General features: G+C 41.8%; 2 protein-coding genes across 4 annotated transcripts in view; both read right to left on the bottom strand.

The window, feature by feature from the left end:
• The window catches only part of LOC115195898 (N-chimaerin), a 43,149-nt gene extending 33,401 nt beyond the window's left edge, over nucleotides 1-9,748 (bottom strand). Inside the window, exons 1-4 of one of the 2 annotated variants that reach the window (XM_029756242.1) lie at nucleotides 9,645-9,748; nucleotides 9,254-9,327; nucleotides 7,484-7,522; nucleotides 7,344-7,399 (exon numbers count right to left, since the gene is read on the bottom strand). In XM_029756242.1, coding sequence (XP_029612102.1) covers nucleotides 7,344-7,399; nucleotides 7,484-7,522; nucleotides 9,254-9,327; nucleotides 9,645-9,742 — 267 coding nt within the window. In that variant the 5' untranslated portion in view covers nucleotides 9,743-9,748. The remainder of the gene's footprint in view (nucleotides 1-7,343; nucleotides 7,400-7,483; nucleotides 7,523-9,253; nucleotides 9,328-9,644) is intronic. The other variant, XM_029756243.1, reaches the window with a different exon arrangement.
• A 1,639-nt stretch (nucleotides 9,749-11,387) lies between these two features.
• LOC115195899 (ATP synthase F(0) complex subunit C3, mitochondrial) lies at nucleotides 11,388-14,206 on the bottom strand. Of its 2 annotated transcripts, none has more exons than XM_029756244.1 (5): nucleotides 14,150-14,206; nucleotides 13,843-13,936; nucleotides 12,591-12,668; nucleotides 12,086-12,276; nucleotides 11,388-11,898 (listed from the first exon to the last, which is right to left on the bottom strand). In XM_029756244.1, exons 2-5 carry the CDS (start codon nucleotides 13,879-13,881, stop codon nucleotides 11,784-11,786), a joined length of 423 nt encoding a protein of 140 aa, XP_029612104.1. In that variant the 5' UTR covers nucleotides 13,882-13,936; nucleotides 14,150-14,206; the 3' UTR covers nucleotides 11,388-11,783. The 2 variants fall into 2 exon arrangements, with proteins under 2 accessions (XP_029612104.1, XP_029612105.1); XM_029756245.1 differs by lacking the exon at nucleotides 14,150-14,206 and adding an exon at nucleotides 14,051-14,071.
• Nucleotides 14,207-15,540: the final 1,334 nt, after the last annotated feature.

Here is a 15,540-nt window from a genome sequence, read left to right on the forward strand (position 1 = left end):
GAATTATTTATAATTAACCCACACTCCAAACCCAGTAAACTGGCTTCTGAGATGGTATCTCCTCAGAATGTCAATAGAGGGTCATGGCACAATTGTGTCACTGAGAGAATGGCCTGTGTGACTGAGCCCCTTCAATTCCAAATAATACACATGCAATTAAATTATTTATAAATCATCCCATCTGTGCTTCTTTATCTAATAATAGTAAATGCCAAAGTATTCAAGACAAATATGGCTGAGAACAAGGGTGTGTGTTAGTGTCTGCGGGATACTGTTTGTGTCGGTGTAGAGGGAACTTAAATTGGTTTTATATAGGCCAAATTGATCTCTGTACCACATCGCTGTGCGCCTTTCAAATTTTGTTACAATGCAGAGGGCACCATATAGCTCCCTATTGACATGATTGGTTGACGGTAGGTGGGAGCAGGAGGCCCTGTATAAACAAACTCACTTCCTTCACAACAGCTCTGCGCTGCTCCGCAAAGGGCAATAAATAAGAATGCTCTGACTTCTGCAGAGGCTGTATCACCGGCCAATGCAGATGTTCGATTGCCCATACAGCGCCTTTAAGCCCAAAATAAAGAATATAGAAATGTATTCTAAATTCATAAATAGCCTATGCTTTGTAGAGAAGATTACCTTAAAAACATCCTTACACCGGTGTTGAAATGTAGACTGTTTTAGGATGATTTTACTTTTATTTCAATAATGAATTGAGGCACATTTTTACCTTGAGAAACACACTAAGTATGGAAATCCTTCAAAACTATGACAATACTCAAGTGACAAGAACAGAGATGTAGGCTCATCAAGAGAGCAATTACATCTCTTTGTACAACAGCTAGCGTAAGCAGGTTTTCAACAAAACTTTATCTCCCTGTGGGTTAGTAGAGGAAACCAATACTGCTTATCACCACTTATGACACAAAAGACAGACCTCAGCTACTGTTCAGCACTTCACAAGCACAATGAGAGCACCTCTCTGTGGTTTTGTCCCATCTTTGAAGAGCAGTGGTCACCAACCTTTGAGTCAAGATCAGAGTAAAAAAATGCTATTTCTTTTTTAACATTAAACAATTACAACAGTTCTGTAGCAAAGAGGTTAGTGCCGTAGGCCCAATACATTATCACTGTATATTGCCTATGCTTGAATTGCTCTGCCAATGTTGTTCTCAGACCACGGTAATAGATCATATTTGTACTACTTGTGAGCCACAGCTAAGTGAGCATAATAATTTGCTTCTGTACTTTTTTACTGGATCTGGCCTGCAGCTGATGGTCAGTCTGAGGGGAGGGAGAGAGCAGCGTTGAGGCTGCCTATCACCCGACTCACCATCTTTCCACTGAGAAAAGGGGACAGTCTTCCAGCTGATGGCAAAACTCAAGACCCACTGCATTATTTCTGCCTCATATACCAATTCATGTTGTTACTCCTATAACCAGAGAAGATGAAATATTTCTCAATATAAATGTTTTCACTTTTTTTTTTACAAGCAGCTAGCTTATCGGAACACTTGGCTATACTCATTCATTGCAGCTTCAGTACTGGTTGTTGCGTTTGTAAGTAGGGAGAATGTTCAACACCTTTTTATAAGCCATAAAATGTGCAGTGTTGATAGTGCTGAATAACTTAAACATGAGCTCATCACTGTATTCATTGAGTCAGGGAGGCAGAGTTCTACCTTCAGACACATGAAATGGTTCAAAGTGGGAAAACTGCCATACCGGCGCTATGGCTACTGAATCAAGTGCACCTACCACCAACAGTGCGAAAAAATACAGGAACGCAAGGCTTGATCGTTGGGTTTTTTACAGAAATGTTTGGTGATCGACTAGAAATGCCTTGGAGATCGACCAGTCAATCATGATCGACCGGTTGGTGACCACAGTTGTAGAGGAAACAGACACTTTCAGCAGTCAACCCTAAAGGTAGAGTTGAGGGGGTCAGATGATAAAGGGGCAGGCAGGGTGTGCTGCAATGAGACAGAATGAGCTGATTTGCTCTGTCTAAAGGAGCCTACAGAGCTCTCTAGGCTAGAGGGTGGTAGGGAACCACCTACGGAACAGCGTGTCACTGCTGCAGAACAGCTTGTGTTGTGGTTGAAATACAAAAGTCCCAAATGCAATGTGAAGTTAACCTGTAATGATTCAGGCTTTGTACTACATCTGTTGTACAGTAGAGAGCTCCATAGAGGTCATTGTGTCGCAGTCTGCATATTTAATGCTGCGGGCAGGAGCAGGTGGCCAAGACAATGTCGGGATTAAATATGGTTCAGTGCTGCAGATTGTTTTTGAAATAATCTATTGAATTAAAAGCACTTCTGTCGCAATATTCACACACTCATCCTTCCTGTTTCAAGTTCCTATCCACATTGGGTGAGTGAGATGGAAGTGCGCCGACTTGTATGGTCTCAATTAAGTAGCCTATAGGTATGGGTGGAAAAGCACGGGCCAATTCTCCAACTTCCTAATCTCTTGTGGACTGCATAATAAAAGTTTTAAATATGTTTTGAGTGAAGTGGTTTTTAAATGGGCTTTCTCCATTTTTACTGAACCAACCTGACAATGAAGTAAGATCATTTGTAGAACTTTTCATTTATTTAGCACTTAAAGCTGCAATATGTAACTATTTGGGCGACCTGGAAAAAATGTTAAGTTATAGATCTGTAATTTTCATTGAAAGCAAGTCTAAGAAGCGGTAGACCTGTTTAAAGTCAAATCAAATTGTATTAGTCACATGCACCGAATAAAATGGGTTACAGTGAAATGCTTACTTATGAGCTCCTAACCAACAATGCAGTTTCAAAAAGTTCAGATAAGAATAAGAAATAAAAGTAACAAGTAATTAAGAGCAGCAGTAAAATAATAGCGAAACTATATACAGGGGGTACTGGTACAGAGTCAATGTGCGGGGGCACCGGTTAGTTGAGGTAGTATATACACATGTAGGTAGAGTTATTAAAGTGACTATGCATAGATGATAACAGAGAGTAGCAGTGGTGTAAAAGAGGGGGAGAAGGGGCAATGCAAATAGTCTAGGTAGCCATTTGATTAGATGTTCAGGAGTCTTATGGCTTGGGGGTAGAAGCTGTTTAGAAGCCTCTTGGACCTAGACTTAGCGCTCCGTTACCGCTTGCCGTGCGGTAGCAGAGAGAACAGTCTATAACTTTGGAGTCTTCCTCTGACATCGCCTGGTAGAGGTCCTGGATGGCAGGAAGCTTGGCCCCAGTGACGGACTGGGCCATACGCACTAATCTGTTGTGCCTAGCGGTCAGAGGCCGAGCAGTTGCCATACCAGGCAGTGATGCAACCAGTCAGGATGCTCTCGATGGAGCAGCTGTAGCACCTTTTGAGGATCTGAGGACCCATGCCAAATCTTTTCAGTCTTCTGAGGGGGAATAGGTTTTGTCATGCCCTCTTCACGACTGCCTTGGTGTGCTTGGACCATGTAAGTTTGTTGGTGATGTAGAAAACCAAGGAATTTGAAGCTCTCAACCTGCTCCACTGCAGCCCCGTCGATGAGAATGGGGGGGCGTGCTCGGTCCTCTTTTTCCTGTAGTCCACAATCATCTCCTTTGTCTTGATCACGTTGAGGGAGAGGTTGTTGTCCTGGCACCACACAGCCAGGACTCTGACCACCTACCTATAGGCTGTCTAATCGTTGTCGGTGACACATCACCACTGTTGTGTCATTCGCAAATTTAATGGTGTTGGTGTCGTGCCTGGCCATGCAGTCATGAGTGAACAGGGAGTGCAGGAGGGGACTGAGCACACACCCCTGAGGGTTTAGTCCCTGTGTTGAGGATCAGCATGGCGGATGTGGTTACCCACCCTTACCACCTGGGGGCGGCCCGTCGGGAAGTCCAGGATCCAGTTGCAGAGGGAGGCGTTTAGTCCCAGGGTCCTTAGCTACTACGCTGAGCTGTAGTCAATGAATAGCATTCTCACATAGGTGTTGCTTTTGTCCAGGTGGGAAAGGGCAGTGTGGAATGCAATAGACATTGCGTCATCTGTGAATCTGTTGGGGTGGTATGAAAATTGGAGCGGGGGTAAGGTTTCTGGGATAATGGTGTTGATGTGAGCCATGACCAGCCTTTCAAAGCACTTCATGGCTACAGACGTGAGTGCTACAGGTCGGTAGTCATTTAGGAAGGTTACCTTAGTGTTCTTGGGCGTAGGCACTATGGTGATCTGCTTAAAACATGTTGGTATTACAGACTCGGACAGGGAGAGATTGACAATGTCAGTGAAGACACTTGCTAGTTGGTCAGCGCATGCTCACAGTACACGTCCTGGTAATCCGTCTGGCCCTGCGGCCTTGTGAATGTTGACCTGTTTAAAAGGTCTTACATCGGCTGCGGAGAGCGTGATCACAGTCTCCCGGAACAGCTGGTGCTCCCATGCATGTTTCAATGTTATTTGCCTCAAAACGAGCACAGAAGTAGTTTAGCTCATGTGGTAGGCTTGTGTCACTGGGCAGCTCCCGGCTGTGCTTCCCTTTGTAGTCTGTAATGGTTTGCAAGCCCTGCCACATCCGACGAGTGTCAGAGCATTTGTAGTACGACTCAATCTTAGTCCTGTATTGACACCTTACCTGTTTAATGGTTCGTCGGAGGGCATAGCGGGATTTCTTATAAGCTTCCAGGTTGGAGTCCCACTCCTTGAAAGCGGCAGCTCTACCCTTTAGCTCAGTGCGGATGCTGCCTGTAATCCATGGCTTCTGGTTAGGGTACGTACTGTCACTGAGGTCAACGTCATCGATGCACTTATTGATGAAGCCAATGACTGATGTGGTGTGAGATACAAAACCTCAGGCGAGCAATAGCTCAAGACTTCCTTAGATATCGTGCACCAGCTGTTATTTACATAGTCCGCTGCCCCTTGTCTTACTTGACGCCGCTGTTCTATCCTGCTGATACAACGTATAACCAGCCAGCTGTATGTTAATATTGTCGTCGTTCAGCCACGACTCCGTGAAGCATAAGATACAGTTTTTAAATGTCCCGTTGGTAGTTTAATCTTCCGCGTAGGTCATCGATTTTATTCTACAAAGACTGCACGTTTGCAAGTGGCTTATTCGATCGCCTACGAATTCTCAGAAGGCAGCCCGCCCTTCGGCCCCTTTTTCTCCGCATATCACGGGGATAAGGGCCTGTTCCCGAGAAAGCAGTATATCCTTCGCATCGAGCTCGTCAGACTCGTGAAAGGGAAAAAAGGATTCTGCTAGTCCGTGGTGAGCATTCGCAGTCCTGATGTCTAGAAGATGTTTAGGTCATAAGAGACGGTAGCGGCAACATTATGTACAAAATAAGTTAAAAAAATAAGTTACAAACAAGGCAAATAAACAAACAAAAAAACACAATCGGCTGGGGACATGTAAAACGCCTGCCTTCCTCTCCAGCGCCATTTCTGTTCACTATTTCTATGCTTCATGTTCTTAAGTTTAGTTTTTGCGTCTTTTACACCATCTTCAAAACACAATATTTTTGATTATGGAAAATATTGTATTTCACAGCGGTTTAGATGTACAATGATTATCTACACAATGGCCGCTTGTTTTGTCACACAAATTGAAAATAGGCGAACTATTCGAATTTTAGCAACCAGGAAATGGTGGAGCGATTTCTGCATATTGCACCTTTAAAATACCATTATAGACAGTTTTGTACAAATCTATACTGGTATATGAATCCATACATATAACTTAAAATACACCAAGCCCTAATCTCCTCCTAGAACGTTTGAGCATCTGACACAATTACGTAAGATTTTAGTTCTGGGATTCTGAAACTTCCTAAATATGAGCTATAACTGTAAGTCACTCTGGATAAGAGTCTGCTAAATGACAAACGTAAATACACTCACCAGACAGTTTATTAGGTACACCACCCAGTTCATGAAAATGAATCGCTCCTACAGTGAGTCACGTGGCTGTGGCTTGCTATATAAAGTAGGCAGACAAGCACCCAGTTAATGTTTGATTGAACATTAGAATGGGCAAAACTACTGACCTAAGCAACTTTAAGCGTGGTATGCTCGTCGCTGCCGGCCAAACTGCCACCCTCCTGGGTTTTTCAAGCATGACAGTGTCTATCTCGGGCCTCCATAATCAACTGGCGGACTGTGGACCGGATCCGGACCCATAACGGGGTCAATACGAACCGGGCTTTGACCCCTGGTATCATATAAACACACAAAAGGTATGGAAGAACCCATAGAATTACAGGAAATTAGCTTTAAAAACAGCGACAACTAAAAATCTCTGCCCCATGCAAAAAGTGTTAAATTACACAAAATTAGGTTCAAATTGCAATATTTTACCTTCCCCAACAAGAGGGGTGTGAACAGTGTTCCACTTCTATCAGCTAAAAACAAGAAGCAGCAGCTCCAGTGGGCACACAATCACCAACACTGGACAATTGAGGAGTGAAAAAAAATTGCCTAGAACATGACAGCATGTTCAGTTTATTTGAGTGGCTTGCGCACTCCCCAGACCTCAACCCAATAGAGCATCTTTGGAATGAGATGGAACGGGTTGTTCGCTGCATGAATGTACTGGCATCCAATCTGCATCATCTGCATGATGCCATTGTGTCAGCATGGACCAACATCCCTGTGAAATGTTTCCGACACCTAGTAGAATCCCCCGAAGAACTCAGGCTGTTCTGGAGGCAAAGGGTGGGGGTCCGACCCAGTACTAGGTGGGTGTACCTACTAACTGGCCGGTGAGTGTAGTTTACTACATTGACTGGAAATAGCACGTCTCCGCCTGAAAATCGTCCCGCTCCTAAAAATTATGCCAAACGTACCTCAAGTCAAGTAACCACTCTATTCTACTTCTCTCCAAATCTGGATCTCTTTCAAATTACCCCTAGCCTATTGGCTGATATGTAACCCAATAATAGCCTACCAGTAGCCTAAAATAAAAACTGTCCATGTGAGAATATCTGATTATTTAACCTATTTATTTGGCTGTTTTTGTGCATTTTGATATTGCCTAGGGTGGCAAAATTGCTGAGACCAGGGCTCCCAAGTTAGCTTAACCTAAAATAACATTTTGGAACTGCTGTTGGGTGGGACCAGTTGTTGCAGGAGCAGGCGGGAGTTAGACAAAAAAACAGCAGGAAGTGGTGGGTGCGGTATAAAAAGCTGCGGGAGCAGGATGAAGAAATGAGTCCTGTGCAGACCTATATTGTCACAGTTCATCAAGTGTTGCAGTAAAGTGTTTTCAGTTCATATAAAATTGTCATATTGGAAGCATTTTGTTTAATAATCTTGTAGTAAGGTTGAGAATCTATTACGAATACCTGCAATTTGTCTGTATTCTATATCTGTTTGCTTACCTCACAGGTGCAGGTCAATCGCCGTGGATGTGGTGCCTCCTGTTGAAGCTGATACACTGGTGCGAAAACAGAACAGTCAGTAAAACATGATTACAGTGCTCCCTACAATATTTTCATCATTAGAATACATTTATACTCACGATAAGATTTCCACACTGGTGGCCTGTATTCATCATGGTCTGAGGAAAGAATAACATAATATCAAGTCTTTCAAAAAAAAAAAAAATGGTTTAAATAAACATTGACAGACGAACAAAAATCTTTGTTTCCTGATTTACAGTGCCTCCGGGTGGCCATTGTATCACACTACACTTAAACTGTGCTGATTAAGCCACCCTGACAAATTTGATTTGCTACATCTACAGCAAGTGAACAGATTCAGTAACACAGACATGCTATGTTTTACAAAAAAAATGTATTACATTTGCGAGCCTTTAGCACATGTGAATTGCCTTCGAGAATAATATAGGTTACTCATTTTAGGCTACACGCAAGATACTTTGAGACTAGCCTAATCAACAATACCAAACTAATGCAGTGGATTTTATGCACATTCACAATAAAACTAACATTAGTATTAGCTTAGACTTATTGTACTTGAGAAGTAAGAGCATGCATACATTAAAACATTTATACATCATGGTGCCAAGCCAAACTGTTTTATGGGGGCATGGAATTGACGTTTCATATTACACTTTTTTAAGCGCTGTTCACCTCGCTAAAAAGGAGGTGCAGCTGGCCCAAAGACACGGTATCTGGCCATGGAGTTATGACATAGGCTCTGCACATCCATCCATGTTGGTGGTGGACTGGCAGTAATGCACCGTTTTGTTGTCATTTAACTCGTAGAGCAGAGTTCAAGAGACAGTTATGCTCTCCTTTAATGCCTCAGCCACATAGCAGTATAGGAAGCATAAACATAAAAAAGAGGCAGAACACAAAACTCTTCTAACACGTCCGCCATTGTTGATACGGTCGCGCTGTCTCCACTCATAGCAACATATCCTTACAAAAAATTACCACTGTTCTATACTAAACCGTACCACTACTGTAGCACATGCAGTTTGGGTCAATACCATTGCGTAGGATACCTTTAAAAGATAGCTACTACCAAAGATTTGAATTAGGCTACTACAAGGATGTTCTGACCTTCAAATAACTACAGCACAACAGACTGCTGCAGACTGTGCTTTCAACCACATCCCACATCCTGAAAGGACTATGACATGCGTGTTCTGACAGAATACACTGGATATCTGTCAGAAGCACAGAGCTTCCCGTCTCATCCCCCACAGCCTGGATGTCAGCTCTATCTTAAACTTGAAATGCACTAAATTTCCTGTCCCCTAACTGTTCTTTATGCATTTTCTCTCCCTTTCCTAGTTGGACCAAAAGTGACAGACATGTCGATGCCTACCCCAGTATAGCATCCCCCTACCATTGTTGCTAAATTGCCAATGTTTTTTGTTTGATGCAACAACAACAACAAAAAGGCAATAGCCTGTAGTCTACTATTCCAGCTCTTGAAAAGGGTCCTTTGTCAATCATCACAGACAAGCTGACAAAGTGTGTCATTCAACACCTTGTGATGCCCTCTGGTGATCAAGGGGTTTTGACATTACCTAAAAGGCTGTAACGCTAATTCGTTAACGTTGATAATGACTAGACTAAACTGTTAGTTAGCCAGCCAACATCGTATCTACAAATCTATGTTGTTTTCATCTCGCGCGAAAGAACTCTACAGGCCTTCCGACAAGGCCAAAAAAGGTAGCTGGATAGCCAAACACTGACCACATTTCTATAGCATATCTGTCACATGCATTACTAGGAAGATGACGTTGGAGCTGGTATTGGGACTAGAGAGGTATCAAACTGACAGAGGCGAACAGTTTGCTAGCTAGGTAACTTACCAAAGACATTTAGAGCCATTCTTGGTGCGTTAATTGAAGCGCAATAGATGACAATTTCCACCGCAGTTAGAAAGCTGATAATGGGAATACAGTGAATAAATATTAATTTGCGAGAAAACATATAGCAACAACAAAATGTTAAGCTGTATAAAACGTTTCTACTTCAATAACAGAGCCAATCCAGGCTAGCTAGCGCTAGCCACTTAACGTTAACGCGTTTGCTCACACTGTGAGACGCCGCCGACTTCATGGCAAAAATAAATAAACAAATACAAAGATCGCGAACAGGCGTAGATGCAAACATTAATTTATCTGCATTGAGGATAAAGTCCATATGTATTCTATCCGATGCATATAGATAATATAGTTGAGCCCAACACATTGTACTTACACCACATCACCGTATCCATCTTTCACGAAGTCGCCATCTTGTGATATCACGTGACCATTAGCCTCAATTTTAGGACGAAGTGTTACCATGGTTACCATGTGATGCTGCTCAGAATAGGATCTGGCAGGGTTAGTGCTATCCGGGTTCCTTAGGATGTCCCTACCCATTTTAAATTTCAACTTCAATGAAGTAACGTCAGAGTTGGGAAGTCCCAAGGATTCTGGAAAGCATGGACCATCAGCAGCAATACAGTTAATTCCACCATGTGAGAATATGCTGCCAAACATACCTGTAAATGACTGTATTTATTTATTTTGCTCCTTTGCACCCCAGTATTTCTACTTTGCACACTCATCTGTCAAATCTACCATTCCAGTGTTTTAATTGCTATATTGTATTTACTTCGCCACCATGGCCTATTTATTGCCTTTACCTCCCTTATCTCACCTCATTTGCTCACATTGTATATGGACTTATTTTTCTACTGTATTATTGACTATATGTTTGTTTTACTCCATGTGTAACTCTGTGTTGTTATATGTGTCGAACTGCTTTGCTTTATCTTGACCAGGTCGCAGTTGTAAATGAGAACTTGTTCTCAACTTGCCTACCTGGTTAAATGAAGGTGAAATAAAAACATTTTTAAAAAGGAGAGAATCCATAAGAATATTACATGCAATGTTGCCTAGTACAGGCAATGTTTGAGCTATCGATTCATAGATCCTGCAGTGCGGAGGCAAGAGCACTACTTCCTGTGCCACCGGTCATTACACACGTACACATGGATTTTGTGTTGTAAATATGTGGTAGAGTAGGGGGCTGAGGGCACACACTTAATATGTTGTGAATGCAATGTAATGTTTAAAAAAAAGTTGTATAACTGCCTTCATTTTGCTGGACCCCAGGAAGAGTAACAGAAATACAAAATACCTATGGAAGGTGTGTGCTACCAACTCGATCTTGTAGGGTCATGAGCAGGATAGCCAGATAAAGGCCAGGCCTTGTGCCAGGCACCATAATAGCAGTTTTATTACACATGTAGGCTGTAGTTGGCAGCTAAGAGCTGAATTACATACATAGCACATAAGTAATTACACAAAAACAGTTCAAAATCAGGATGGGAGCAGAAGCAGTTTGTTTTTGGAAGTGTCAATGGGCTGAGCGGTTGAAGAATAATAGTCATAGCTGGGGGGGGGGGGGGGGGGGGCTCACCGTCCACTCACATACAGCCAGTTGCATCCTCCTTTGTGCCAAGCCAAAGCCAACAAGTATGCTCCAACAAAGGCTATCCCAGTACTACAAAGCAATGTGAGCTATAATGCGGGGGGTCAATTCAAAAGCCCAGGCACTTGTGTCACAGGGAGTAAGCCTAGTGCTCATGTCTCTGCACAGGATCCAACCGCTGTGAGATATTTACTTACCGCTATTAATATAGTGCTCAGGAAGTTTATAATCTCAAAATGCAAGTTTGTGATCTACCTCACTACAAAGAGATTGGAAGTGTCTATTGAAATACAATCCAACAGCTGAACTAAATCTCATCCCAAATCTAAAATATTTTCCAAGATCGAGAGGAATGTATGGCGTTGGGATACATTTTCCCCTAGGTAAAGATCTCAGATCAACAGCATCTATGGGCAACTTTAACATACATCAAATGGAAGTTCCAAAAGCCCTAAAAATAAATGTAAAGCAGAATCATGTTGACAATTTATCTTCATGGAACAGCAAGAGGAAATTCTATTACACCAGTGAAAGTTGATTTATTGCAATTAAGAAACACATATGATAACCAAAAGTACAGTGTAATTTACTTAAACTCACTTGATTGCAACCAACCTGCAGTTAACATAACTATATGCTTTGTTTTGAGTTCAAGGGTACACACTATAGAGAAATCTGGTGTTCCTTTGGAAATACACAAAATAACTCACATTTTAAATAGTGAAATACATGCATTTTTATTCTGTAATTGGTAACATCTTTACAATACATGCCTTTTGGTTTTGTTATCCTTCAACAAAAACTTGGAAAATGTACAATTTCATGACCAACACGGAACAATTTTGGTTGCTCGAGTAAAATAGGTAATCACAGCTGTAGTTTCAAAATCATGATCACCATCTGCAGAAGACATATTTACATGGCAAACAGGATCAGGAAAGCAACCATCAAGCAGAACAGACCCATGGCTTCAGACAGGGCAAATCCCAGGATAGCGTAAGAGAAAAGCTGCTGTTTTAGGGAGGGGTTCCTGGGGAGAAAAACAAAAAGGTTGTTAGATCCATGAATCAAAGCTGTGGGAGAGACGACTTGCAGCCATAGCAATTGTTAACCATTTTCCTAAACATTGTCAAAAATGCATCTGAGAAAAATCTGCAAAAATTCACATAGTTGAGGGTATAAAGTAGGGCACCATATCTACTAATGGCAATATTTACCTTGCATATCCGATGATAAGGCTGCCGAACACAGTCCCGATTCCAGCACCAGAACCGGCCACTCCAACTGTGGCAGCTCCAGCGCCAATGAACTTGGCTGCTGTGTCAATGTCTCTGCTCACAGCGCTAGTCTGGAAACCCCTCAGTGCTACGTGGAAAAAGGTGCTCTGTGGCACAAGGGTAGTACTAGCCTGGGAGCAATAAAACATTTTTTTAAATTAAAATCATATTAAAAAAAAATAAAAAAATTAAATTGACTAAAATGACCATAAAAACAGGTTGAAGATAAATATTAAACATGTAAGATTAAGACAACATTCAGATCATTGCAGAGGAAATCATTATCATTTAGAAGAGAGCAGAGGGTTGTTTTCTTATATAACATTTCTATCTGCAACATTTTACCTAAGGAAAAAAATCTAGAAAGGTAGCATCAGTTGTCCATAGAAGTTGTTGTTCCTGGAGGTAAGGGAACTAAAGGGTAAAGGGGCAGGTAGACACTCACCTCTCCTGTTCTGACATCCGGTCGGGAAAGGACAGACGCAGAGAGGGGTCTGTATAAGGCCCTGGATCCAGAACGGACCTGTACATTAAAAAACAGTAACATTAAGCGATGCAACTTCCATAACATCAACTTGATTACAAACACACCACCTCCCAAAAAAAACATTTGTTAATTGAGTCACAGGGGGACACATGGACAATATCATGTACATCACAACTGACCAACTTTAAAAAGTCAGATGTGGGCAGTACCACATGGTACATAACCAGTAGCTTGCCCCCATTTTTAAGAATAAACGTGGTAAGTGAAAACCATAATGAAATAGCCCACTCCCTCCCTACCCACTGGGTCGGTATAATTTATGGAACGTTCCAACAGGAATCTGTTCCAAAAAACGTAAAGTAAAAGGTTGCCAACCAGCAACGCATACAAAGTAGCAACGCATACAAAGTAGCAACGCATACAAAGTAGCAACGCATACAAAGTAGCAACGCATACAAACCTAGCTAACTAGCTGCCGAATAGGCATCAATTCACCACGTAGCTTATTCTTATTGTTTGTCCATAGGCAAACAGACATGTGAGGAGAGACATTTTTCGGAATAGACGTCATGAGTGAAAAACGCAATGAAATAGACCACTCCCTACCCGGTATCTTATTCTGCCGCTACACAACTTTGTATGCGTTGTTTTTTGGAAACCTTGTTATTTACGAAGTTTTTGGAATAGATTCCTGTTGGAACGTTCGACAAATTATACCCACCCACTCTCTAATTCGGCCGCTATACAACTTTGTATGCGTTGTTTTTTGGCAACCTTGTTATTTATGAAGTTTTTGGAACAGATCCTGCTGGAACGGTCCACAAATTATACCCACCCCAATTCACATAGCCAAATGAAGCCCTTCGTATTTCAGAAGCAGTCTTTGGTGCTTTATTTCTGCATGACCTTGAAATTACAAACAAAACTCACTAGCTACCTAACGAGCGCTGATTAGCAACCTAACGTTAGCATAGCTAAAACTAGCTACCTAGCTTAGGTGACAAGTAACGTTATTTTTCAAGAGCTGGTTTAAAAAAAATAATAGACTTAAACCAAGTTACTTGCCATTCAGTGTGCACAGTTGCATGCACTGAAACGTTACAGCAGTTCCTAAGTCAAAAATAAGTACAAGTTCAGCAGGCCCACGTACCTAATCAACATTATGCTATGACAACTTATATGTAACGTTATCATTACTTTCACAACTCACCAGTGCAGGTGTAGTGACGAACTTCGCACAGGCGTACATATTGGTTTAATGTGTTCACTGATACATCAACTGAAGACGAGTCACCTGGTTTTCTCAACAAAAAAAAAAAGAGAGACAACAGTTGCTAAGGTCAATGAGAATTTCACCAAAAAAATCTAAGAAACAGCGAATCCATTCATTATTATATGTGCAAAACAACTGTCTTCACATAAAGTATATGTCGGTGTGGATCCAAAACGACTTTAGATAGAAGATCGATTGTTAAAATGTTTCCGCGCAGACCTCCAATTGTCTCCCCTTCACTTACCGGCTGCAGAGGTCGAAGCGCCGAGGAACAACTGCGCATGCCAGAAGCCATGTTTACTCAGATTCCCGGATATTGGGATTTACGACATCAGACGTCATTCCCTAACAGCTTTATTGGAACATTGGAAAGAAAAAAGTACAAAAGTACAATCACAGCGTTTTCAATGTTGTTTCTATCAACCATCTATGTTTCTATATATCAATCAAATATCTATTGTATTCGTTTCAATGAAAATGTGACATGTTTTACTCATGCTACTAGTGATAATAAACTCAAACTCAAGGTGGTAGTAGGACAAACTCAAAAGGGTTTCTTTCTACTTGTGTGTGTGCCACACTGTTCACCAATGATGTTGAAATGCTATTTTCTAATTCTCTGGGAATGTATGTATCAGTTTTACCCCACATATTTGTTTTAACCCAATAATCATTTTGAATTCTAGTTTTCCTGCTCTTTAGCCTTTTGTTGTATTCATATATGGCCAGTGCCATCCTTTTCAAATGTTCTCTTGTCTATTAGAATTTAACAAAAATTGATAAAACCATAAGATTTATTTATAGAGTTTGGTTTTCACTATTTGGAGCAGATCAGTTGTAACATGATCCATGTCCAGCAGAGAGATCTGTTGTGTAGGCCTATGTTATGTAGCAGCAGCTAGGCAAGGTATAATTCCTGCTATACTGACCCAATCCCAATGTGAAACTTCAACCCTAACGCCCTGTGCACTTCAGAGATCTGAGAAGGTTTGACAGGTGTTAGCAATATGGCATTAAACCTAACTAGCCTATCTGAAGCCTAGGTGGAGCTATTACCATACCTATGCCATGCCCTTTCAGATATCCAAACTGCACAGGGTGTAGGGCAGGGGTATTCAACTGTTACCCTACTAGGTCCGAAGCCTGCTAGTTTTCTGTTATACCTGATAATTATTTGCACACACTTAGTGTCCCAGGTCTGCATCAGTCCCTGGTTAGACGGGAACAATGGAAAAATGTAGTCAAACTGGGTTCGAAGTCCAGAATGAGTTTGAAGGCCGTAGGGTCTTATGATTAAAATTGAGATTTGGCCACTGTGTATTAAGTAGGTGCATACATGCACACACACACACAAACATATGACCAGCTTGTCCCTGAAATGAATGGACTTAGCGATGAGAGCGAAATAATTATAAACTACTATTTTCGTGCCCTTACCTCCCTCAAAGATCTGTCCTCAACATGATTGGCAGCTCTAAAGCTGTGCGTGTGTGTGTGTCTGGGTCCATGCCTGTACTTGGGTATGTGAGGGAATGACAGGGGTGGACGGACATGCAATGATTGGTTCATAGACAGGGTCTCTGCCTTTGTCTTCAAGGACATGTAGATGTAGCCTGGCTAAATTCCCAATCTGGT

This window comes from Salmo trutta, chromosome 6 (assembly GCF_901001165.1).
Source record: "Salmo trutta chromosome 6, fSalTru1.1, whole genome shotgun sequence".
Taxonomy (NCBI): domain Eukaryota; kingdom Metazoa; phylum Chordata; class Actinopteri; order Salmoniformes; family Salmonidae; genus Salmo; species Salmo trutta.